The 27,116-nt window shown below is 40.4% G+C and overlaps 1 protein-coding gene across 1 annotated transcript in view; it reads left to right on the top strand.

The window, feature by feature from the left end:
* Positions 1 to 27,116, top strand: part of CDKL4 (cyclin dependent kinase like 4) — an 843,500-nt gene that overhangs the window by 437,112 nt on the left and 379,272 nt on the right. Inside the window, exon 4 of the mRNA XM_078662902.1 lies at positions 27 to 99. Coding sequence (XP_078519028.1) covers positions 27 to 99 — 73 coding nt within the window. The remainder of the gene's footprint in view (positions 1 to 26; positions 100 to 27,116) is intronic.

Genomic DNA, 27,116 nt, shown 5'->3' with positions numbered 1-27,116 from the left:
CCTATGCAATTTTTCTTTTATTGCAGAGTTCCCGAACATATGATTAAAAGCATTGTTTGGCAAATACTCCAAGCTGTGAACTTCTGCCATAAGCACAAGGTAAGAAATGCTGTATTTACCTACCTGTGTTTAAGAGATGGACAGTAGCCTATTGAACACGTGAATGCAGCGTCATTTTAAAAATCGGTAATGTGTGCAGTGCAATTATAGTGTCATTGCTAGATAGAAAATTCTTTATTTAGATATAACACAGATATCTTTAAAAGAGGGTTACATAATAAACTTCATATGCAACTTGTTAAAAATGAAGACAGCAAAACAGTCGGTAAGCCAGCCATAGTAAGAATAATAAAAGAAAGATAAAAACCAAGAAAAAAGTAGTACAAAAGTTAAAACCTGGTATACAAGGAACTTCACTCCTTTTTCTTTACTCTCACTTACTTCTATATCATACATTTAAAAGACGACCCAAGTTTCCTAGAGGTACTGCTCGTATTCTTTTCAATTCATCCCTCTAGAAATTTGGCGTGTATCATAACGATCGTTAAGTGGTAAAAGAGAAAGAAAATAAGAGGGAGGATTTAACAGGACCTCATTAACTTAAAATTGCAATATGCTTGCCGAAGGAACCTTGTTAGTCTTATATTTAAGTCAGTGTTTTCAGGGTTCAAGGCCACAATAATGGCTTGCCTGCAGGTTCAAGCGCCCAGCCTGTTCCATTTTGCTTTTAGTTTGCACCTGCGTTGGGAGTTGAAGGCTGGGCAAAGGCAAACCACGTGTAACAGTGTTTCGGCTGTTGTACCGCACCCTCTGCATGTTAGATCTTCCGCCGTGCGTCTCCAGGGGGGTAAGTCTTGCAGAAACCGCCAGTCACCCATTCTAATGGCTATAAAGCTACGTTTTAGAAACAGTGGGTATGTGCAGGAGAGATAAGCGGCAGGAACTAGCCGACTATAGGAGTTTACAAGGGCCCAAGAATGGCTCAGTTTTGAAAAGAGTCCTTTGTCTGCAATGAGTGATCTCATTCTTACACATTTTCTGATGGCAGTTTTAAATGCTGTCTGACTGGGGTTAAGAGCCCATAGGTCTCCTGCTGACATTTGTTGGATATAGTCCTTGAAGAGGCGACCAAACGTTCCTCCTGGGTTTTTCTGGGAGATTTCTAGCCAGACTAGGGATTCTAGTTATAGTGTCATTGCAGTAAATGGCTGTATATCCGATGCGGTAACAGTGCCACTAAAGTACTGTGTAATTCATGTCACTACTGTAATCAACTGCACTTGCAGTGTAATTTTGTGTGATTTTAGTGTTGCTGCTGTGTAATTCATGTCACTACTGTAATCAACTGCACTTGCAGTGTAATTTTGTGTGATTTTAGTGTTGCTGCTGTGTATTTCATGTCTCTACATTAATCAAATGCTCTCTGGCAGTGGATCTAGTGTGATTTTATTGTTGCTGCTGTGTAATTCATGTCACCCCAGTAATGAAATGCACGTGTAGTGTTGCTGCAGTAAGGAGCAAACTGTCTGATCTAGCTAGTACTAGTGCAGTAATCATTGGTGTATGCAGTGCAATTACTGTACAGTTCCAGGTGAGTCTCAAAACAAAATGAGAGTTGCTCCCTCTCGACCCCAAAGGGAATGGAGCACCAATACGTTCAGTAAAAGAAAATGTATCCCTTAGGGTATATATTGTACTTTTTTATATATAAGCTCCAGCAGCACACAGAACGTCTCTCCATGCAATTACAACCACCACTCTTAGTGCACTACAGTGAAACACTTGCAAAAGAAATTATACATTCAAATCTATCAAAGATATACTATTTATTTTTGAAAATGTTAAAAACACATAAAAAAAGACATGTACATGAAATTAATTAAAAAACATGTTAAAAACATATCACAATTAATACAGTAATTTTGGAGAAATCACAAAAAAAGACACTCAAATCTGTCTTGTATTAAGTCAATTCAGGACATTTTTGGTACAACATAAGGTTTGGAACCAGTTCCTAATTCCCTCATCAATGTTGACCACTCCAAATTTAACTTTCAATAAAAGCGTCGACGCGTTTCGGCGGTGTTGGATTATTATAAACACCTTCTTCAGGACAATTACATACGACTTCTCCTTTTAATCAGCATATCCCATACTGTCGGACATAAGTCACGGTGTATGGAGGTAGGTATCCTCGTATTTCTTTATCGGGAACCCAGTCTCCCTATTAAAATTCAATAACTTCACTGGGTATTCTCAACTACTTTTATATGTTTCCTTCACTTATATAAGTTCTGGATTTTACTGCTCCTTCTGGTGTCTTGATTTCGCTTTGCTTCTTTTTTTCTTTTTTTCCCCCTTTTTTTCTAGCGTTGTTTTGTTCTCCTCGGATTGGAGTATTGACTTAAGTAATTTTTGCCGGTGTCCCGCATTCGGGTCTCCACTCTGGGTACTGTTCGCTCGTTGCTTATGGTTAATGCAATGCGTTTCCCCGTGTGGCGTGTTCGGTCCCGACGTCTGTTTAGTCCCGTTTCAAAATAGTAAAATACTATAGAGTGGAGACCCGAATGCGGGACACCGGCAAAAATTACTTAAGTCAATACTCCAATCAGAGGAGAACAAAACAACGCTAGAAAAAAAGGGGGAAAAAAAGAAAAAAAGAAGCAAAGTGAAATCAAGACACCAGAAGGAGCAGTAAAATCCAGAACTTATATAAGTGAAGGAAACATATAAAAGTAGTTGAGAATACCCAGTGAAGTTATTGAATTTTAATAGGGAGACTGGGTTCCCGATAAAGAAATACGAGGATACCTACCTCCATACACCGTGACTTATGTCCGACAGTATGAGATATGCTGATTAAAAGGAGAAGTCGTATGTAATTGTCCTGAAGAAGGTGGTTATAATAATCCAACACCGCCGAAACGCGTCGACGCTTTTATTGAAAGTTAAATTTGGAGTGGTCAACATTGATGAGGGAATTAGGAACTGGTTCCAACCCTTATGTTGTACCAAAAATGTCCTGAATTGACTTAATACAAGACAGATTTGAGTGTCTTTTTTTGTGATTTCTCCAAAATTACTGTATTGTGATATGTTTTTTAACATTTTTTAAATTAATTTCATGTACATGTCTTTTTTTATGTGTTTTTAACATTTTCAAAAATAAATAGTATATCTTTGATAGATTTGAATGTATAATTTCTTTTGCAAGTGTTTCACTGTAGTGCACTAAGAGTGGTGGTTGTAATTGCATGGAGAGAAGTTCCGTGTGCTGCTGGAGCTTATATATAAAAAAATACAATATATACCCTAAGGGATACATTTTCTTTTACTGAACAGTTCCAGGTGAGAACAGTGTATGAGGTGAAATTGTACATGGCCAGTTTGATGTTGGTGTTACTGCATCCATTAGCAGCCTGATGCCTCATACACTATATAACATGTATATGGCTCTTTAATTATTCTGCCAAGGCAATAATCAGCAGTTAGTACAATGCAGCACCACCTTTTGCAACTAGTTAAGGCTTTTACACTTGCATACATCGTCCTGATTGGAGCCCCTACTTCCAGAGTCGGTTCTAGGGTTTGTGGGGGCCGGGGTAAAGAGGGAATGGGCAAGGCCCCTTTAATTTGCACACCACTTGACAACCCAGGACATGAAATTCCAGAAAGTGCCATCAATTGACTTTTAGTCCATTGGCATCTTGGTGCCACTTTGCAAGAGCAATTTTCCTAGCATAGATATAAGTACAACTATAACAAAATACAAAATAACCCTAATAAAATAAAGGCATATGTTCTTTGAACTAATTTTTGGCCTAGGTCTTCCTAAAACTCATATATTTCATCAAATGTTAACAAATTATTTCCGGTTTAGCGCAACATTAAGGCATTATGTATATGGGATTTAGATAGTGAAAATCAGCCCAAAGGCAGTGGAGCGCTTTACATGATCAGAGCCGAGGAGACAGTCAATGTGTGACTTCATCATGATACAGTTTTCTTGAAAGAGTTGAGCGTTTAACTATTTCCTAAGTTCGAGCTGGGTTGGCGCTGTTCATCTAGATGTCTTTGGAGATCCTTGGTGCATAGGTGGGGAAGGCATTTTTCCTTGTTTTATTTTTCCTTTTTATTTATTTATTTATTTTATTTAAAGAGTTTTATATAGCGCTAGCTAGACCCGGAGGTATCAGAGCGCTTTACATGAGAATCAACAATGTAACAGAAAAAGTTCAACACTTACACAATAAATCCCAAAGAAATAGGCAATATAATTAGGAGAGGAGAGAAAGGAGAGAGAAAAGTAGTGGAGGGGGCAGGGGAGTTGAGAAAGGGAGGATAAGGGAAGACACAATACGGAGAGACGAAAAGAAGTCTGTCTAAAGACAGACTGGGTAGGTGAGGACCAAGGAGGGAATCCACGGCCCATCTCCCCTATAGTTAAACCATGTAACTCCATCGGTGCACTTCATCCTCTGTTTGAAGGTGTCCTTTGCTGTGGGTGTGGGGACAACTACTGGAGATGGAAAACTTATCATCCAAGAAGGCTGGGGCACTAGTCATGATGGTTTCCCACATATCCACTGCAAGATAAGGTCTATGGCACAGAATAATTTTGAGCACGAAAGACATGAATGAAAACAAAACAGTTGATAATATTGAAGTCTATTAAAGGCATCACTCAAGTCACTGTAAAATACCCGAAACTACCAGAATGCAATGCTATTTATATATTTATTTATTTGTTCATAAAGTTTATATAGCGATAGCTAGACCCGTGAGTATCAGAGCGCTTTACATACACAGAGGAAAAGAAAAAAATGGTATCACATCGCAGGACATGAGGATGCATAAAGATATAAGCAAAGACATAATACTTATGGATACAGTGTAGGGGAGAAAAACGCAAGTGGTTGTAACAGTCAGATAACCACCATCCTTGAAGGTCATATAAGCTATAATGGCATCACGCCTTCTGCAGCCTTTTAAAGTTCTGATACTAATGATTAGTATACGCATAGGAGGTTTCCGAGAGCATTTCATTTGTAATTTAGAACAGTGGCAATCCAGTTAACAGTTTTGCGATATAACTCCTTTCACCTGCATACAATGATTTTGCCTAATTTTGTAGCACACATAGAAAGCACATATACAAATGCAATTGAATGATGCTATGATTCTGGCTCCACAGGGGCCTGTTTCCTTGGGTCTCACAGTGTTGCAGTATGGCTGTAAGGTAGAGGGGAGGGGGATTAGATCTCTAGAGTTTCCATCTGGTCAGCAGTCCACCAACATGGCCAGTATTTTTATTGCTAAATCTTTGATACAAAACAGAATAGAATCTATCAACGTCACTATCTCCTATGAATTTTAAATCAGCAACGCCAGGAAAACCCACTTCTCTGATTGGATTTGACCCTGTTGAAATCATTTGTCCATGTTTTATTAGAATAGCAATGTCCATCAGTTACTTCAGCTACCTTACCACCCTCCAAACAACTATATAATAATCTTGCACAATATTTCTACGATAAGAGTGAACAAATACGTGACAACATCCAGGCAGAACAAATTCCTACACATAATAATCTTACTGTGACAAATTACAAATATCCAAACTGTGATTACTTTAAAGTCTTTCGTAACGATTGATGGGGCCCATCTTGATACTATCGTTACAAGTTGTCATCCTACCAGTTTATGCCCGGCTAAATTCATGAAACTACTTTCCCTTTTGTCAAGAACATGTAGGACCCCTTTCGCTGGACCTCATAGTGCTTAACCAAGGCTGCAAGTTCCAAGGGAGGAGCCCTCCCCTGGGGTTTGCAACGATGGTTCTGTGATGCAAGGCCAGGATGTGGCCTTCCCTCGAGTCTTGCCGCGCTTAACCATGTCTGTGAGGCCCAAGAAAGGTAAGCCCCTCCCCTGAGGCTCACCTCAGTAGTCCAGCCCGACTTCTAAAATTGAAGTGCAGGTACCACCAACACCCACTCTGTTCTGTGCATAGAGCCCCCTTCCTAGTACAAAAGCCAACTTTCCATTATCACTTCTCAGGATTCTTAACACATTTGTGGTTTCACCAAGAAGATTTTTATATGGGTATTGCCCAAAAAAAAGAATAACTCAATAAGTTCAAGTGTCCTAAATGAGGTGACTTAAATCTTTAACAGATAAAGCATGTGGTATAATTATAAAGTTATGTGTCTTGAAAAAACATTCTTTCACTCTTGGTTCTACTTTACCAAATGATTTGATCTTGGGCAAATCATGTTCTTCCTCTGCCTTTTTTTCTCCGTAGTTGTCGTTATCTCATGGGTTGACTGGCCATCTTCTTAAAGTAAGGATTTTAGGGTGGGTGCATGCCTGTTTATGGCTATTCCAGTCTCAGTTTTTACATTCCTCCTTTTTAGCATCTTTAAAGGTAACCATTTTAATAAATTGTCTTATGTAGATCGCCTCCGGTGTTACATATCCTCCCTCCCAGTTATCATGTTAAAAATGCGAGCCCTTGCACTGCTACATGGTGGTTGTTACCAGAGTTAGTGCTGGGATATCCTGCTGGACTGGTTAACCCTGGGCTTTGCAGGTGACTTGTTTATTGTATATCCTTTATTGATTAGCCTGACTTCTTGCATTAATTGCCTGGCAAACAAAAAACATTGGACATTTGGGGTCCTTCATGCGCTCACTGCAGGATGCAGAACAAACAACTGAGATGAGGAACAATCCTGCACCCTCAAGCCTACACTAGATGTTATAGTGCTGGCCAGAGCTGTGAGGCCCTTGGGAGAGGGGCCAGCGGCATCACAAAAGTTCCATTGACTCTGGTGAAAGCAAGGTAAGTTGATCTCTCTTGCCCCTTAGTTCTCTATCCGCTGTCTAGGCAGTAAAATACAGCCATAATTTAGGTAAATTGGGCCAATAAGACTTCTTATAGCTTAACTATTTGATAGTGATGCCCCTGAGAGGGTCCTTAACCCCTGTGCCATGGAGAAGGGGTCATTTGCAGGGCTGGACTCGGAACCACAACCGGCCCTGGCAAAGTGCTCAGCCGCCCCCCCACTCGGAGGGTTGTAGGTGCCGCCGAGCTCTTTGCCGGGGCCTGTTTTCTGCCGATTTTGGTATAGGGTCGATTTAAAAACGGCCCTGTAACAAAAACGGCCCCCAGGGGCCCAAAACCGCCCCCCACCCGTGCGGTGCATCGGGGGATTGCCCGGTGCCCGCTATGGCCAGTCTGGCCCTGGTCATTTGTTGGGAAGACTCGCAGTGGAGGGCCATGAATGTGAAGCCCAGGAGATGGGAGCCAGTGGTGTAATAATGGCACACTAGGCACTGTTACAAGCAAGGCAAGTTGCTGTTCATCTTCCTCCTCCCCAACTGACCACTGACTATAGAGTAAAATGCAGCCATAATTTGGGTTTGTTGGGTCCATAACCTCATTCCCCTGAGTGCCCACCCATGGCTGTGTGGGCCATGTAAGAGAGTCAAGTGGCATCTTGCGGTGACATGGAACTTTGTTCAAAGTAAAAGCATTTCTACACTCATGTCTGATTGCTGCACAGTGAACTATAGTCATCATTTGGGTAAATTGGGTACCTTATAATTCTCGGGGGCCCTGCGCCTGCTGCCATGGATGACCAGTGCCTAAGGGTGTGATGGGGGTTACCCTGCCATCATGGAGGAGGAGGAGGAGGAAATTCGAGCACAGTGAGCTACCAGATGCCCATGATGTTTAAGCCTAGATTGTTTTTTGTTTTTTGTTTTTGAGCGATGGATTGTGTTGTAAGTAGCCACAATTGTGTAAGTAGATTAGGTAGGTAGCAGGACACGTCTTCAGGTTACAAGATAGATTTATTAAGATAACACAGCAAGTGCCCGAATAAAGTACTGCTAGTTCAGTAAAAGTAAACCACTCGTGACTTCAGCAACAACATCCACCAGTTGATTGATGTTTTGTTGTTGCTGCTGTCCCGTAATTTAAATGGAAAACATGCATTCATGCCTCTCACTCATTCTGTTTTTGTTTTTCAACTGTGTTGTGAGCTCACATTAATGATGGGAAAATAGGGTGTAACGGTTTTGACCGAGGTTACTGTTTTGACAAAGTTAGGAAGATATGGAAACATGAAACCAAAAGTGCAGTTGCACTGCTGTATTTCAGGCTTTAATGGGAAATCCACTCACAGATGAAAACAGAATCTGCCCTACCACTATCAAATTTCACCAGCCGCCAATGTCTGCTGCACCACTGACGAATATCTCCCTGACATAGGCCTATGTACATAATGATGGTAAAGCCCTGTGAAGTACATTCAATAGGACTGGGAGTGGGGTCACCCTTTCCAAGGCCATCGCACTGTGAGGCCCAAGCCTTGTGAATTCTCTACCCTGGGCCTCGCAGCAGTGGTCTAGCACTGCAAGCCCAGGAGAGGGGAGTCCAATCCCCTGGGACATGCTACATGAGAGCTGTGAAGCCCAGGGGAGGGAGGCACTTTCCCTTGGGCCTTACATCTATTGTCTAGCACTTAATCGGTTGTCTAGCTCTTTGGGTCTAGTAGAAGGGCCCACACTTCCCTAAGCCCCCCAGCTATTGTCTAGCACTCAGAGTCCCACAAGACAGTTGTCCCATCCCCTGGGTCTATCAGCTGTGGATAGTGATGCATGGCCCATGGGAGAGGGCCCCAGTCCCCTTGGTCTACAACCATGGCCTAGCTCTGCGAGCGCCAGGTAGGGTGGCCAATGTTCCATTTGTGCTTCCTAGGACGTTGTGCATGCTGAAACACATTGAATTTGCAGGATATCAGAATATGTTTGTTGAAGTGCAGGGGTCTATAAAGTGCATGACACATTTTTGAGGTTTCAGTCTACATCCACCTCCTTTAAATATGGCCATCTTAAAAGATAACCTGGCTGTAGATTGATTTCATATAACCCTGAATACTATTCACACTGCATTTGAGTTCTAATCCATTCACCACCTCCTGGAGTAAGCCTTGACTGCTTGCTATTGCAAATTTTGAGAGACCGGTTTAGAACATGAACAACTTTGGTATTCAAATAGAATGAAATGGGCATAAGCTTTAAAGCAACAGTTGTAAATATCAATATCTGTCACGCATACCGCTCAGTAACTACTCTCTGCCACAGGATCTGTTCCAGTGATTGTTTTTGCCATAGCATTAGGATATTTGACATCTAATCTCAGCTTTACCACCTCACCTAAATCACCTAAATATGATGGAAATTAGCACTTTATTTTAAAGCTGTGTAGGGCCCACAACACAGTGATATTTCCAGAGGAAGGACAGCCACTTGGCCTTGTCATCTGAAACAATGTCATTCAATGTGTGGACTAGCTGGAAAGGTGGAACCAGGAAACACTGTTTTCAATCCTAGCCTCCCATTCAGGTAACTTGTCTACACTTGGGTAATCACATTTTTTGTTAAAGATGCTTTATTGAATGAAATGGTAGAACAATACATAGTAAATTGAGATACATGTGCTCAAGCATTATGTAAAAATAATATATGAAGCAGTGAAAATATCGTAGCTAAAAGGGATTAATAATTAAGAAAAAAATACCACGGGAAAATATATTTCTAGAGTCGAAAAAACAATATTAATACAAAACTGTAGCATGTTCTAAAAAATATTAAAAATAAGAAAAAAGATGAAAGAATAAAAGAGCGAGAAGAGAGAAAGGAAGAAGAAATAGGAAGGAAGAAAATGAAGAAAATCTAGAACAAGGTTAAAATAACATAAGTAGCAATCATTTGTTGTAACCAAACTAACCAAAAGCAAGCTAAGGGCTACGTATGAGAGTCCAAAAAGGTGCTCACATGTCTAGCAGGGGTAATGGTTCTGGATAAATATGACGTTAGAGGAAGCTAGAACAGATCTCTTTTAATCATTAGTGGTATTGAGGTAGTGAATGCTCTGTCTAATCTGTGATGATGGCATAGTGAGTTTCACCAGGCAATGAAGATGATTTTTGAAGTGTCTTTCCAATTGGATGTGATAATTTGTAAAGCAAGGGCTATCGTCAAGTCAATAAACTTCTCAGTCACCTTGGAAGATTGCTGTAGAATGGACACACTACCCAAAAACAGATGTACGGTGTTAAATGTATAATGCGTAGACAAAATGTTATTAAGCTTATCCCATATTAACAACCAAAAACTTCGAACTTGGGAACATTCAAAAACCATAAGCAAAAAGTCACAGTTTTCTTGGGTACATGACCAACATTTGGTGTCATTGATTAGATGAAACTTATATAAATGAGTGGGAGTGTAACATAGTCTATTATAGAAATAGAATAGAGTTTGGGTGGTAGCAGCAGAGCGAGAAGTTGAGTGTATCTTGGCTCAAATATTTTCCCAGGTGTGATGAGAGAATTCTTCATTAAAATCCAATTCCCATCACAATTCAATTTTAGACTTGAATCTACTCTTATGTGGGAGACATAAAGGTTGTATGTATACGAAGCTTTCACCTTTGAGGATAAATAAATGGAGGGAAAAGGAGACAATAGGAGACTTGATGAAGAGGAAGATTGAGAATAAAACTGCAGAATAGTGGGTCTAGTAATGTTAAACTGAAGTGAATAAAATGATGAAATATCGTATTTAAGCTGGATGTCTCTAAATTTGAACACAACAATCATTGGAAATTATATTACCAAATATTACTATTTCTTTATCTATCCATTCCTTCCAGTAAATAGCCCGATTGTTTCATTTAATGTGCTTGTTGTACCATATCGTGGTTTGTAAAAAGAATTCTAGTAGAGAATTAGACTTAAGGGGAAGAGGTGTGACAACCGAGAAAGAGTGTGTAAGTAGGGGTGAAAGGAGATTGCTTGGAGCTTGGTATAAGTTGGCCATTTCTGTAAGTGAAAAAGCTTGCTTGCTCCAGTTGGCTCCAGACTGTACATTCTTCCAGCGAAGAAACAGAAAGGGAGGTCCAAATCTGCTTTAGAGAACAAGCTTGATGGTATCTACTAATAGCAGGAAAATTGACCCCTCCATTATTCCTAGCCTGTTGGAGCCAAGAAAGAGATATTATTCTCGATTTGTGTTTATTCCATAAAAAAGATACTAGTAAACGATTAACAGACTTCAAAAATGTAAGAGGGAGTTTGACTGGAAGCATGGAAGAATAGAAATTAATTATTGCTAACATCATCATTTTAATCATAGCTAGTCTCCCCCACGAAGATAAAAAAAGAGGGGACCAAGCTAGTGACATATTGGAAATCTTAATTTTACTTGTTCTAAATTTCTTTGAATGGTTTCTTTAATGTTATTAAAACATAGACTGCCTAAACATTTGAATGATTTATATGTCCAGGTAAAGCTGTTGTCCTTAACTATATTCTGTGCCAATTTGTGTACGCAGACTGACGTCGCGAAGTTAAAAACCAAACTAGATGCACTAGACATCTACCTTAGAGAAACACAAATTAGCCTAACTAGTAGAATAGGTGCAATGGAAGAGTCGTTAACTAAATGCCTGGAAAAATGCCAGTCAAGAATCTCAGAATTAGCTAATAATCGTAAGAGCGGCCTGGACTACCCAGGGGGCAAGACGCGTTTACATATTCAAACCGGAGAGCTTGCTCCTGCTATTCAAATGAATCCGGCAGTGGCTGCTCATAATAGGGATCGACACACCTCGATCATTAGAGCCATCGACTCTCCACCCTGTAACTTCCTTATCCCAGGTCGGACCCATACACACCTCAGCTGCTAATAGTCCTAACTTATTTATACCCGCAAACAATCATGAGTTAGAGCCTGTGATTACATATTTGGCTTTACCCCCAGCTGTGACCCCGTACGCGGTTGTGTTAGCAAATGTCCCAAGATTACCTACTGGGGTGGCTAAGTCTTGGGACATATTGAAAAATAAGTCTCTATTTTAGTTGGGCTCTAAAACGGGCCTAACTGAGAGGCTTTTTTGCTGAATTTAAAATGCCCAAAAGAGTGGGCTGGGTAGGGAGAGGGCATAAGAACTTGTTTGGCGATTGTGTGGTGCTAACTTTTAAAACCCTGCAGCTCACATGAATGATATTAAGTAGGGCAGGAAATCATAATATCTAATTGCAAAGCATTAACTTAGCCCCTTTGGAATATTTTTACCAACCTACCTGCAACAACTGTACTAATGCAACCAATGATCCCCAAAAAGCAAATGGCAGGCCCTGGTTTAATATACCTGTCCATAACCGATTTGGCATACTCCCTAACCTTGAAGAAGTTGACTGACTACTTTCAGAAGCCACTAGATCGGCTGAGACTTGGGGGAGGTCATGGATTTTCCTACCAGAAAAATATCTGGAAATACAGCAATGTGAAACAATAAATGTTTTAAATAGTGATCGACTCCCCCTAGTGAAATCATCTTTAAAGATTTGTGGGGCTTATGATCCCCACTTTATTTCAGTAGCGACTGAGGTGGATAAGGTCAATCTCACACTCTCCACTATACACACTGCTTCCTTGCCATCCCCCACCTCATGTGTCACCTCTATAGAATTTGCAGCTGCAGCTAAGTTTGAGATACGCGAAGTAAGAAAGGGAATGGATATATACCAGATTATGTTTTGGAATGTAGCAGGTCTAAAAACTAAGGTAACCAACCAGCTGTGGATTGACTTTGTGAGGAAATTTGATATTGTCAGCCTTCAGGAAACTTGAGTGGAAGAGCCAATTCATATCAACGGATACAAAACTTCTCATATACCAGCAGTTACATAATCTCATGGAAGATCAAAGGAGGGTTTATGTACATATTTTTCAAATCACCTTAATTATTAATTATTCAAACTGTGGGGCGCGCCCCCCTGGGGGGCTGTGGCTGCATTCCCAGGGGGGCGCAAATGACTCTTCAAGTGCTTGCAAATAAGGAAGTCCTGGAAGCGCAACTTTATTCATTGGGTGTGTTTCCAGGCAATCTTGATTTCTATACAGCAGCTGAAGGGCTTTAACAGAGAAAATTAACTGTGATCGTGGAATCCCTGGGCGGGGGTCAGTGAGAGGGGTGTTAGGGTCAAGAATGTGGTTAAAAAGAGAAAAATATTCTGTAACAGGTTTGTTATTTTCCTAACGTTCAAGTAACTGGGTGAACAACAATGGGCACTTGTTAAATAGAAAATAAATGGAAGTTAAATGAATCAATTTTACTACGAAACCTCAGTTTCCAATTAAGGCAGATGTATGTTTGTGGCCAGAAAGCAGCACCAACAGAAGTATGCAGCAGGAAAGAACCAAAGTTATGCGGCACTGTTAAATAAATTATGTTGCAAGAAAATGCAATGTGGCACATTTCATGATAGTATTTCATTGTGTGTCCATTTGTACACATGTAAATACTGGCTGGGCAAAGATTTCATTTAGTTGGTCACAGTTTACCATCTGAAATACCCAAAGGAGCAACTGAAAGGTGACTAATCACCTTCTGTGAAGGGCAGTCCACTGTGTGGCAACACTCTGCTACATTTCTAATACCTTTTAACCCTTTTGAACTAGAAAAAAAATCTTAAAATTTGCAGTTTATGCCACAGAAGACTGATTGAGTGGCAAATGCGTCAAAATCCATATTTATATGGAAAATGCAGCAGAATCGCATACGTTCAGTGGTCCTGCCAGAAAATCACAAAACCGAATCCTGATTGGCGCAGTGGGGAATAGCGGCATGTGTACATATAGTGCTAAAAAGTTCAAGCCTGTGACAGAAAACAATGTATGTAAGTCATAATGTTATCTATATATTTTAGTAATAAGTAAAAGACTACACCTAGAAACATTTTCATGAATGCTCATTAAAAAGATCAAGAACTCAACTGGTGACACCCTCACGTTACCTCTCAATAATAAAAAGCCTTTGTGGAGCTATAAGTGGCTACATTAGTTCAAGCCTTTACTGGCGCAATCACTTAATCTTCATGTGCCTAAAAACACAACAAAAAATCTGACCCTGTGAAAAATGTGACCGGATCGGTGGGGGGTAGGGGGGGTGGGATCGAGGGGGAGGGACGTTTTGTTGTAAAAACACCTCAATAAAGAAATGTTTTTTAAAAAAAAGATCTGACCCTGTGTAATGTAACTGGTGCTCATGTAAGGGAGCGCTGCAATGACCTTGGGCCGAATTTGTGCTGAATAGAACTCCCAAAAAACAAAAGGTACACAGCCTGTTTCAAAACGGTAGTGATTATCAGGCATTGGTGGGAGAGGGGTGATAGAGACAGAGGAGATATCCTTCTACTCAGGGCCACTGCTATCTATCACTAGTGCAACAGGTGTAGTTGCATTGGCGCCAGGTGTGCAAGGAGAACACAAGTCACCGATTATGGGGAGCAGATTTTCTTAGTCACTTTCTGTTTGAGGAATTTGCTCTTGTAGCTTTCAGATTTATTGTAATAATAATCCACATTTATAAAGCGCATAATCACCCGTAAGGGTCTCTAGGCGCTGGGGGCCATCGGGAAGATTACGCAAGCTATTGCCCAGAGTCACATGGTGCTGGGCTAATCTGCCGCTGGTGCCGGGGATCGAACCGCGATCCCCAGATTCCGGAGTCAGTCACCCTAGCCGCGGCGCCACATCTCTCCCTGTGGATTACGAACTACTGAAAAAGTATCCATGAAAATATCTCATAAACCCGACCCCCTGTGTTCAACCCTGCCCTCCGCTCCTCAGTACGTGCCATAGAGTTTTGAAGGGGGGGGGGGCAATTTTAAATATTTTGCTTTGGGGGCCTCAAAGGAAAAAAGTTTGAAGACCTCTGCCTTGATATAAGAAAAATCGTATTGAATACTGCTGATCGGTATTTTCAAATCACTGTCCTTGCTGTTGATAAATCATTTTGTATTGTTTTAGTGAATTTTTACAATAATGTTCCACATGATTTGATTGAGGGGATATTGAAGTTATTATTTACAAAATGTACAGGTCTTCACAACTAAGGATCTAATTACTATTGGGGGGGGGGATTTTAACTCCGCTCTATGCCAGCGTGAGACAAGGGGGGGTCTGTGGTATCTCATATGACAAAGGTACTAGCTGTTCGCACTTCCCACATACAACTTATGGAGATCTCCTAAATGAAACTATGTTTTTAGCTGATCTAGGATTTGCTAACAAGCTATGTTCCCTGCCAGTCTCCTTTAGCCCCACTTTTAATAGTCGGGGCACATTTTCAACCGTTGACTTTATTTTAACATCGTGTAGACATTCTTCCAGAGTTAAGGACTTTTATACCCATGAGATCTCTCTGAGTGATCATTTCGCTCTAAGTGTGGGCGTGTTGGTTTCCTGTACTAAGGGAACTATGAGAAATAACCAAACCCCTATTGTTGATAACATAACTCTGAGTAGACACAATGGGTATGCTCTTTGTTGGACTAATTTGGGTCCAGATGAATTTATGAGACAGGTTGTGTTAAACTGTAAAGATGTCTTCTTACCTGCCTGGATGAAAGGACCTCTCATAAAGATATTATACAAGTTTTTGCCACTATATCTGACTATATTAGAAATAACTTGTTTGTGAAAACCGATAAAAAAGCCACCAAAAAACTTGGGTGGCCTGATTCTAAATGTACTAAGGCCTACTCGATGCTTAAACACACCTTACATAATGTAGTAAAAAAATAAGGATGACATTAAAGAGGTAAGAAAGGAGTACAAAAGTGTATTAAAAGAAAAGAGAAAAGCATTAAAAGAAGATGCCTGCCGTGCTTCACATGCTGCATCGGAAATGAGAGATTCTTCTTCTTTTTGGAAAGCAGTTAATGCGCCCTTCCTGGTTGATAAAGAAATGGCAACAATAGAGGTAGCTATAAGTGAGGCAGAATGGGTAGGTCATTATTCAAAGCTGTACAATAAACCACTGCCGGAGGCCCGCGGAGAAGAGCCTGAGCAACTGCTAACAAGCCTACTGATCGACTTACATTTTGACCTTAGCAGGGTTAATTAGGCTATTACTTCAAGTATGCGAGGCAAGGCTCCTGGGCCTGACAGTATCCCTGTGGACCCTTTCAAAACGATTGTCTCTGTATGGGGCGCGCTTTTGACGCAAGTAATCAATGCATGTTGTACAATCGGATTCTAACCAACTTCGTTTGAATTGATATTGGTGCCCATCTTTAAAAAAGGGGACAGGGCAAATCCAGCATGCTACAGGCCAATCTCGCTGCTGGACTCCACGGTTAAAGTCATAGGGCGAGTTCTGTTGACTAGACTGCAGGACTGGGCGGCGGATCACTCGATCATTAGAGATGTACAATATGGCTTTCGCCAGGGCTTGGGAACGGTCCCTTAATTTAAATATCCTGATAGGCAAATATACTAAGACAAAAAAGGGGCAGGCTATTCCTGGCATTCGTGGACTTAACTGCGGCGTTTGGCTGCATCATTCAGGATAAGCTGTGGATGATTTTAGAGGGACTGGAGGTGGATGTTTTATTAATATCCTTCCTGAGGCAGCTTTACTCAGGGGCAAAGCCCAGTGTCGGTTATGGGGTTGGGGGGGAGTGCACAAAATATTTTAGAGTAATGAGAGGAGTGCAACAAGGTTGAGTACTGGCACCTTTCCTTTTTACGTTATATATTAACGATCTAGGAAACATATTGGTTCATGAGTGCCAGGACTTACCGCTAGTAGATAAACGTCCCGTACCCCAGCTTATATACATGGATGATGCAGTTCTTATGGCACGCACCCAATTGTACCTTCAAAGGGTAGTCTCTAGCTTTGCTAATTTTATGCCTAAATTGGCTCTTACCATTAATACCTCAAATACTTTTGTAATGAAATGTGGGGCAGGTATTAATAGAAGTAGAGCTTTCTTTATTGACGCAAATCGGATCAAATGTTCAAAAACGTTTTGACCAAGGCAGTCAAGGCCAGGAGGTTGCTGTTCATTAAGGCACTGACTGCTTTATTACATTTTTGTAAAAAACTTGATAGACGGCCTCCGGCCGAACTGTTACAAATATATAAGGCAAAATGTGTAGCAAAATTGCCTCCTATGGAATGGGTATTTGGGGATATGCTGATGTGAACTCCCTACAGATCACTGAGAATATGTTTTTCAGGTTTCTGTTCACTGTCCCAGAGAGTACCTCGATTTATATTTGCCACATGGAACTGGGCATGCCATATCTAAAGGATATCATAAAAATCCAGCCAGTTCTATTGTGGCACAGGATTTGGACCACTGACAAGACAGTTCTTAACCGCCACATTTTGAATGATAGTCGAGGGCTAGACGGGGATTTGCATATTAGGTGGCTAGAATACGTAAACATTTTCGTATCAAACTTAGGCCACCCAGAATATTATAACGATCCCAGTACCATGTACACTGTGACATTGAAGGCTCTTAAAGGTAGCTGCTTGCGCTTATTGGATGGCATTAAAACTATTGCTGAAATGCCAAAATTGTCTGTCCAAGCGCACCACCTTACCTTGACCACACTTAAAATACAGCCATACATAAAGATGATTACAGGCGACTATGAAAGATTCTTGTTAATGCATTTCAGACTGGGCATCTTACATAGATCAATAAGCTTCCCGGAACCAAATGACCAGTCGAGATTGCTGAGTAAGTGTCCGTGCGATGATATATCTGCACAGTCGACCCTGCATGTACTATTCTTTTGTAAATTTTACTCTGTCCAGAGAAGGAGGTGGATTCTCCCAGTATCAACATCACTCAGGCTGAGACAATGTCGTCCTGCATTTCTGGTCTTAAAATCCTTAGAAAGTGAACTTGTTACTACGTCCGTTACCGCCTTTTTAAGAAATGTTTTTAAATGTAGACATCCTATTATGATGTGAGTTCATTGCTATGTATGATTAGGCAATTGGTTTTATTTTGTATGTTTGTAACCATGTCACAACCGTATTTTAATAATTTTTATGGACTGATAATCATGTTGAAATTTTATTGTGCTTTTATGATTATTTTAAACAAGTAATCGAATAAAGCTTGATTGAATAGTAGTTAGACTGCTTTTGTACCAAACCGTAGGTCTACTAAAATCAACTCCTCTGACAGCAGACTCTATAAAGGAGCTGTCAACTTTTTTTCGATACATGTTGATTCTAAGGGCAGGCACATTGCAAATTATGATCAGAATTTCTCCATACCCCCATTTAGTGAGGCCTTTTGCTCTTGGTTTGCTGAGAAATTAAATGTAAATAAAGTAAATAAAATCACCAATTATGCTTTTTTAGTAATATAATGCTTTTAGTTTCTTGGCACCTAGCTGGCTTAGGAAATGAAAAACATAATACCTTAGCCAATTTAAATCCCTCAGAACACCTGACAAACTGCAAAATTGGTTACGGACTTCCATTATGTAATCAATGTCACAGCACTGCCAGTAAGTAAAGGGCATGCCAAATATAGCTTATTCATTTTATTTTCCATGGATTTTGATGTGGAGTGTGATATTCTCTTTCTTTTATCTAAAAGTGTGCAAGGTATTTGAATCAAATTACCAAAGACAGAAAGATCCGCCATAAACACCCTTCTTTTGTTAAATATTTATACTCCCCAAGCTCTCAACATGATGCTGGTTAATCAATATATTTCATGATCTAGAATCGATAATTGAGCATGTACAGAATTTCTATATGCTTATGATAGGCGATTTCACTGTTAAGGTATCAAATGCCACACTAAATGCCTCTAAAAATAAAGACCGAGAAGATGGGTGGTATAATCCTGAATCTATTTTTCCAATTAAAAAAAAAGCTGAAAGTAGTGTTAGGTTATTCCTTGATGTAGTATCAGGCATTAACAGGGTGATTTTGAATGGAAGAATACATAGGGACACTCCCACATTATTCACAAGAAAAGGAGAAACTGGTTCCTCAATTATCAACTATATCATCTCTATTCTTGATTTGTTTGAAACATCTTCACAACTTTCTGTTAATTTCTTCCTAGGGTGTGACCATGCAACTTTGAGAACACTAATGGATCTCCAACCTCACCTACAGTCAGAGTGGATGTTGGAGGTGGGTAATGGTACTGCTCTTTTAGACTCAAAACGCAACCGTATTTACTGAAACTCACGTACCATTACCCATATCAATAAGAAAATTATCTCTTTTAGATATCAGAGTAAAGAAAATTAAGAAAATCCAAATCATGAATAGGAGGTAAAAATATCAGAAGCGGATCTTAGTATACAGAGAGCTAGTATGCCTCCTAAAAAGAAGAAAATGATGGCAAAGAATCCTGTGAATAAGGAGCTTTCCTGTAAAATAAATTAAATTGCAGCAACAATTTATTTAATATGTGGTTCACCACGGAGAATTACATTTTTACAGAAAAAAGGTGGCATAGAACCGTTTCGCACTCAAACAAAGAACAGCTGGTTGAAACTGGTTTTAACTCCACCAAGCAGCTCTTATAACAAATCACAAGCTTTTTGCAGTCTAATTGTGAAATAGAGTGAAAAAACAGCTGAAAAACAAAACATAAAACACAAATTCTCCTTTCAACTGAAGGAAGACTATATCTGAAATTACGAAAAAGTGCTCAAGTGTGATAAAAAGTCGCTTATCTCAGTGAAAGTGCAGACCAGCTCCTTCTGAAGAAAAGGTTAGGGAACCTGTGCAGTGCTTGAAAAAAGTGATGGGTCCCTTCCTTCCTCCCTGTGAAATAATAAGACAAGAGACTAAGTTAAAATCAAGTTAAAAAATAAGAGCTTCAAAGTACCTCAGAAAATTCAATAAGGTAAATTAATAGAGTCACATGAAGGTAAAATGGCAACACCAAATATATCAATCTTCATATAAGTGAGTGGGTAATTCTTCGTCCAAATTATGCCCTCCCGGAAACCTGGTTTCAAGCTCCATGATCCAGTTGGATTCTTTTTTCCTCAATGCCAGTTCCCGAATTCCTCCCCTCTTTCTCAGATTCACCTGTTCAACCACAAAAAATCTTAAGAGGGAATTGTTAGATTGTTGTGTGTCCTGGAAATGGCGTGCAATGGGGAGTGCAGATCGACAATGGTTGTAGCACGAAGATGTTCCTGAATGCGCTTTTTCACCATACACGTAGTGCTGCCTACATACCTGCGTTTGCAAGGGCACTCAAGGACATATATGGCAAAATTAGTGCTGCAAGTCAAAAGCTGGTTGATGGTTCTGTGTTGACTTCGGCCTGGTATTTCAAAATCTTTAACCATACAGCTAGTCTTGCATGCTGTGCAGTGTCCGCAGGGATAGAAACCTTTCAGGTTATGAATGTGATTATTACGAGTCTCAGTGATATCTCCTCTCACTAAGATATCCCTCAGACTTCTACCTCTTCTATAAGTAACAAGAGGCCTATCATGGACCAACGATGTTGTCAGCTTTAAGGATTTTCCAGTTATCTGCCAATTTTTGTGATTCATGATTGAATGTAGTAATGACTCTAGTAGGTCCATTCTCATTCTTCACTTTGTCTTTGGGCATCAAAGTGTTGGATCTGGGTGTCTCATTGACCTTGTTCACTGCCTTCTTTAAAACCCATTCTGGATAACCCCGTTCTCTAAATCTACAGAGCATCTTTTCCTGTTCAGTCACAAAGCTGTCATCAGTACTGCTGTTTCTTCGTGCCCTCAGTAACTCTCCGAACGGAATACTCCATTTCAAAGGTTCAGGATGAGCACTGAGGGCATGAAGTAGACTATTACCTCCAGCCTCCTTCCTATGAAGCCTGGATACAATAGTACCGTCTCTGATGGTAATTTCAGTGTCAAGAAACTCAATCTTCTTTTTGCTAATATTGGATGTAAGATAGATGTTGTAAAGATTTTTGTTCAGTTTGCTGATAAAGTTAGTAGCTTGGATTTCTGTGCCTCCCCACACAATGAAAAGGTTGTCTATGTACCTAATCCAAACTTTAACAAATTCAAACTCTGTCTTGAGATTTTCATCCTCCTGAATTTCTTCTTCCCATTTGCCCATGAAAAGGTTAGCAAAGCTCGGTGCGAAGCACGATCCCATAGCCGTGCCTCGCACCTGTCTGTAAAGATCACCATCAAACATAAAGATGTTATTCGTAAGGCATATCTTAATCATAGCTAGTATATCGATATTGGTGAGTTCTGGGCAAGACAAGGGGTCTGTTATCTACTAACAGTGTTACATTACAATGCTATATATTTAGAAGGATCAACCAAACAACAAGTAATAATGACTGCAAAGATTACCAATGACTAAAAAAATAAAATATAACAATTTATTACATCACTTGGTTATAAAAATATTTCATACATTAAAAACATATCATATGCAACAATCAAAACATTTTTTTTACAGTTCAAGGTTCAAGAAAACAGGAGTCGACGCTGCGTTTCCGTGATTGTCTACGATATTCACCTTCTTCAGGACAGTTTTCTATCTTAGACAGAAGGCTAGATCTGGTATCGGCTTTCAATTTTCATAAATGTTGACAGGATAAAACAGGGATAAAATGTCCCGAATTTAATATCTATATATCCAGGGTTAATACCCTTAAGTGAAGGAACTAAAATATAAAAGACCTTCTCTGGGTGCCACCGTTTTATATAGTAGACCACTGGGAATAGTCTCATACAAGACCATTAAATTAGTCTTTAGGCACTTCGCGAGGGAATACCGATTTGGCCTGTTGTCATCCACAATGGGATTCTTCTTAAAAGTCTGGAATGTGTGGAACGGTCTCCTCGCACCCAGGGCGGTATCTTCCTCCTTCAGAATCCGAAAAAAGAACGTTATGTTTGGGGCTCACTTTCTGTCCAGCCGAACTCTTCAATTATGCCAACACAAGGGTGGACATCTTTAAGTTCATACGTAAATTGAAGTTAACCAAATGGCATACATTGATGAGTAATAGACCCCCTGAGATAGCTAATTCCAGTAATGGTAATGAAGAAATGATGCATGAGTTAAATGTGGGGGATGCTAACCTGTTACAAACTGTTTACAACCTAGGAAGGATTGCGCAAGAGGGTGATGATGATATTCAAGGTGTGGGTATTAATGGAACCAGTACTGATAAAGCTGCATGACCCAAATCTATTTTCTTCCCCACGCTGCCACATGATTCAATCGATACCTTTCATGAGGTAGTGACCAGAGAACTTACTAACTTACTTGCGTTATGTGATACATTGTTTTCATTCCAAAGTTGACATTTTGTGCGAGTTTTGTGGAATGTGAAATTCACCTTTCCAACATGTCTGCCAAAGTTGATGCAAGATAGGGTGGAGACCTTGTGCCTCTTCTATGTCTATGTATTATTTATGCACGTCTTGGTGTAATGTAAAAATCGTGTGATCAAGGCACTACACGCGTCGAAACGCGTAGCGGTTATCTGATTAAACTTATCATGAGCATCCTTTCTTCTGAGTGAGCGTTCTAACCTTCTTTTTGAACTGTATATATATATATATATATATATATATATATATATATATATATATATATATATATATATATATATATCCTCCGCTTCCAAACACCAGCCAGATGCACACGTGAGCGGGTGCACACAAAACGGGGGTGTGCCCGTTGTAATGTCCAAGCTCCTAAGTATCCAGGGCGAGATGAATGGTTTTGATATAATGATTCTGCCTAAGACCAACTCATAATAGGCGTATTTGTATCATTTGCGAAGATAAGGACTATCTCAGCCCATCAGGGGCCTTATGCACATTAGGATTATTTAAATCGTTTATGTATATATGTATATATGTACAATCTGTATATGGATGTGCCAACTATCTGGGTATTGAACACCCGAATTTTCGTCACTTCATGTTAAGATGGCGGCCTTCTGTAGATATGTAAGATAGTCGTTTCTTGCTTTTGATGTAATGTATGACGTCTTTATAGGCAGACAGGCGCCGCGGCTATTTGCACAATTTGATGAAGCCCTATGGCGAAACGCGTCGTTGCTGTGCAGTTCCCGAAATAAATCATTGATGGAACTACCCCCTGTGAGTGCTACTATCTTTATGGAGTAAATCCCTTGGATACTTAGGAGCTTGGATATATATATATATATATATATATATATATATATATATATATATATATATATATATATATATATATATATATATATATATATATATATATATATATATATATATATATAACAAATCCTGCCCGTCCCCATCCTGGAACAGCAGCAAACAGCATGCAGGCACGGACCTCTTGATTCCAAACAGTGAAAAACGACCTCCTGATGAAGTACCAATGATGAAGGGAACATTCTCCCGAAACACGTATGGTGTAAACTTGGCGCAAGACTTCATTGTAAGGGAGAGGTGCATCCTGCTGTTTGCCTGCCGAATAAAAGAGGGTCAAGTAACACGTTGGGTGTTGGGTGTGGTGTCTTCTAGCTGCGAGTAGTTGCATATGGAATATACAGTGGTCCGCTCTGACCACGAAGACACCCCACTGCGGAAGAGCAGGTCCATGTGTCAGGAACGTGACACAGTGTGGAACAACGGACTCGTTTGGTGTGGGGCAAGAATAAACAGCGGGCTGTCCTTGCCCCCTTCAACGACCCGATCGATTTTAATTGAGGAGAAGAGGGCACAGCGACCTCTACTAAAGACATTAATTGTACCTGGACTACAACATCCAGCATTCCTTGTGAGTACACGCCCACTGAGGCAAGATCAAGTATTTAAAACACCTGCAAGAGCCAGGCACGCTGTTTCCTTTACCCTGAACACCAAACAAATAAAGAAGGGAACATTCTCCCAAAACGCGTATGGTGTAAACTTGGCGCAAGACTTCGCTGTAAGGGAGGGGTGCATCCTTCTGTTTGCCTGCCGAATAAAAGAGGGTCAAGTAACACGTTGGGTGTGGTGTCTTCTAGCTGCGAGCAGTTGCATATGGAATATACAGTGGTTCGCTCTGACCACGAAGACACCCCACTGCGGAAGAGCAGGTCCATGTGTCAGGAACGTGACACAGTGTGGAACAACGGACTCGTTTGGTGTGGTGCAAGAATAAACAGCGGGCTGTCCTTGCCCCCTTCAACGACCCAATGGATTTTAATTGAGGAGGAGAGGGCACAGCAACCTCTACTAAAGACATTCATTGTACCTGGACTACAACATCCAGCATGCCTTGTGAGTACACGCCCACTGAGGCAAGATCAAGTATTTAAAACACCTGCAAGAGCCAGGCACGCTGTTTCCTTTCCCCTGAATGCCAAACCAATAAAGAAGGGAACATTCTCCCAAAACGCGTATGGTGTAAACTTGGCGCAAGACTTCGCTGTAAGGGAGGGGTGCATCCTGCTGTTTGCCTGCCGAATAAAAGAGGGTCAAGTAACACGTTGGGTGTGGTGTCTTCTAGCTGTGAGCAGGTGCATATGGAATATATATATATATATATATATATGCAGTATGGGGAGCTGAGGAGGGAGTCGCCACGCAGAAGTTAGGTTGAAGTGGCCCGCGCTATGTCATCACCCCTGTGGCTGTGCTGGACCAATGCACAGCATTCTGGTACCTGTAGTACAGACGCACTGGGCGTCCTACAGACAACACAGACAGTGAATCATATTCCATGCTGTCTAACCGAGGGGTGGAGCTAACTCTCACCTGACTGGAAAGGAGAAGGTATTTCAACCATTTTGTTTGCCTCCTCCATGCAAACACCTCATGGCCCTGACGAAGGCTGAACTATGCCGAAATGCATTCGCCCTATTGCTGGTGTTCGTGGCATTAAAACCCCTCCAAAGAATCCTCTGTGTGGTTTCCACTTCTTGCTGCTGTTGGGGAAGATTTTCGTTTATATTTCAGCGCGATTGCCAGTTACGCGCTTTGGAAACCCCTGCACCCTCGAGGGTCCCGGTCAAAGCTGGCTTCTGCTTCGCAGTTTGTGACTTTTCCCAGGGTACTGGGTTGACCGAATCCCACCCTTGGACACTTCAAGACACCCGGCAGTGTTGGAGACATTGTTCCCCACATTGGGTGAACCGGAGCCCCGGTTTGACCCCTGCTAAATGGACTGCTGTGTTTGGGGGTTGGTGCAGTATGGGGAGCTGAGGAGGGAGTCGCCACGCAGAAGTTAGGTTGAAGTGGCCCGCGCTATGTCATCACCCACGTGGCTGTGCTGGACCAATGCACAGCATTCTGGTACCTGTAGTACAGACGCACTGGGCATCCTACAGACAACACAGACAGCGAATCATATTCCATGCTGTCTAACCGAGGGGCGGAGCTAACTCTCACCTGACTGGAAAGGAGAAGGTATTTCAACCATTTTGTTTGCCTCCTCCATGCAAACACCTCATGGCGCTGACGAAGGCTGAACTATGCCGAAATGCATTCGCCCTATTGCTGGTGTTCGTGGCATTAAAACCCCTCCAAAGAATCCTCTGTGTGGTTTCCACTTCTTGCTGCTGTTGGGGAAGATTTCCGTTTATATATATATATATATATATATATATATATATATATATACTCTCTCAACACAACGTTCCTCAATCCTCGGGACTGACTTCAAAAAAGAGCACTCAGAGTCGCTCGAGCGTGGTTTGCCATGTTTTATTCCAGAGTTTGCAGTTTAGCAAGGTTACAAACGCGTTTCAGAGTTGCCGCGTTCATCAGTGTAAACCAGCATATTTTTTTGTTGTGATTTAAATAAAGTTCATTGTGACTTCCTGTCACGTGCTTTAAAAATAAACGTAAAAAAACGGCACAATTCATGTAATTTAAGCATTAATCATGGCGGCCATCTTATAGTGATAAATAATGTGAGCAGTCAATCACAGAATGTCACTTCAAAGCATTTCATTATCATTATCAAGCATTTATATGCTTCATTTTTATAGGTATGTACATCTATTTATATACAATGTTTTCGATATGCATTTGTGATATTTTCAACATATAGTTGGTCGCCTATTATTGTCTACTGGTGCCGTTGACTCGCAAAGCTCCCAACGATCCTGTTGGGAACATTGTCGAGTAATTCACGGATTTGTGACACAGGGATCATTTTTAATTATAAATTGATTGTGTTTTTTTTAAATAAATTTATAAACTGATTATGATTTTTGTTATTTTTTCCGATCAAGACCTGAATGGGCTATTTCCACATGTTTTGTCATATTTCATTACAACATTTATCAGATAACAAAGTTTCCTTTTTTTCATTTTCACTATGGTTGGGCAGATACATTAGTCTTGGGGATAAAATATTCTCCTCAAGTTATCTATTCTAGTTTGCCAAAAGATTAGAGATGACAACGCTTCAGATATGTGTCCACATTTCTTCTTCGTTGTTCATCCCTCCTGGGCTCTTAGTCTGGAGCTGGATGATGAACCTAGATTCTAGAGTTCGTAGTTTTTTCACCCAGTTCCCTCCCCTCTCAAAAAAATAATAATTATATATATATATATATATATATATATATATATATATATATATATATATTCACTGAAAAAACCATAGGTTATAGACCATATATAGTTAGGAATTAGCATTTAAAAAACCTTATTTTACTCACACAAAACCATTGAAATTCCATATATAGTTAGTTGCACTAACTATATATTGCGCACCCGCAATCCACTGCTGATGATGTCACATATTACATCATTCATGACATGGTCAGTGACATCACTGATGACAACATCCAGTGACTATGTTTCTGTAAAGTTAAAATATGTCTTACATATTGAAGAATGAGTGGATGTATAAGTGTCTGGACGAAGGATTTAGTAGGTGCATGACTGAATGTATGAGTGAGTGATTAAATGTGTCTCACTGAGTGCATGGGTTAGTGACTAAACTGTCTTAATTTGTGCATCATTATGTCTGTTATTCTGTAAACTGCTGCATGTGTTGATCAGTAGCTATATGAGTAACTATATGGGTTATTGATTGATTGCCCAAGTATTTGCATGGGAGACTGAGTGTGTGTGTGGCTGGATGGGAGGTGTGTGACTCTGTACAGATCAATGTGTACTTGTATCAATGATTGTATAAGAGAGTAAGTATGTGTTAGTATATGGTTGAAAACGTAAGGTGCTCTATGTTTAACTGTATAGAGTAGAAAATGGAAGTGTGATTGATTCTTTAC

The sequence above is a fragment of the Lissotriton helveticus genome, chromosome 10 (assembly GCF_964261635.1).
Source record: "Lissotriton helveticus chromosome 10, aLisHel1.1, whole genome shotgun sequence".
Lineage (NCBI taxonomy): Eukaryota > Metazoa > Chordata > Amphibia > Caudata > Salamandridae > Lissotriton > Lissotriton helveticus.
The sequence above is the reverse complement of the archived record's forward strand: the minus strand, read 5'-3'. Positions and strand labels throughout refer to the sequence as shown.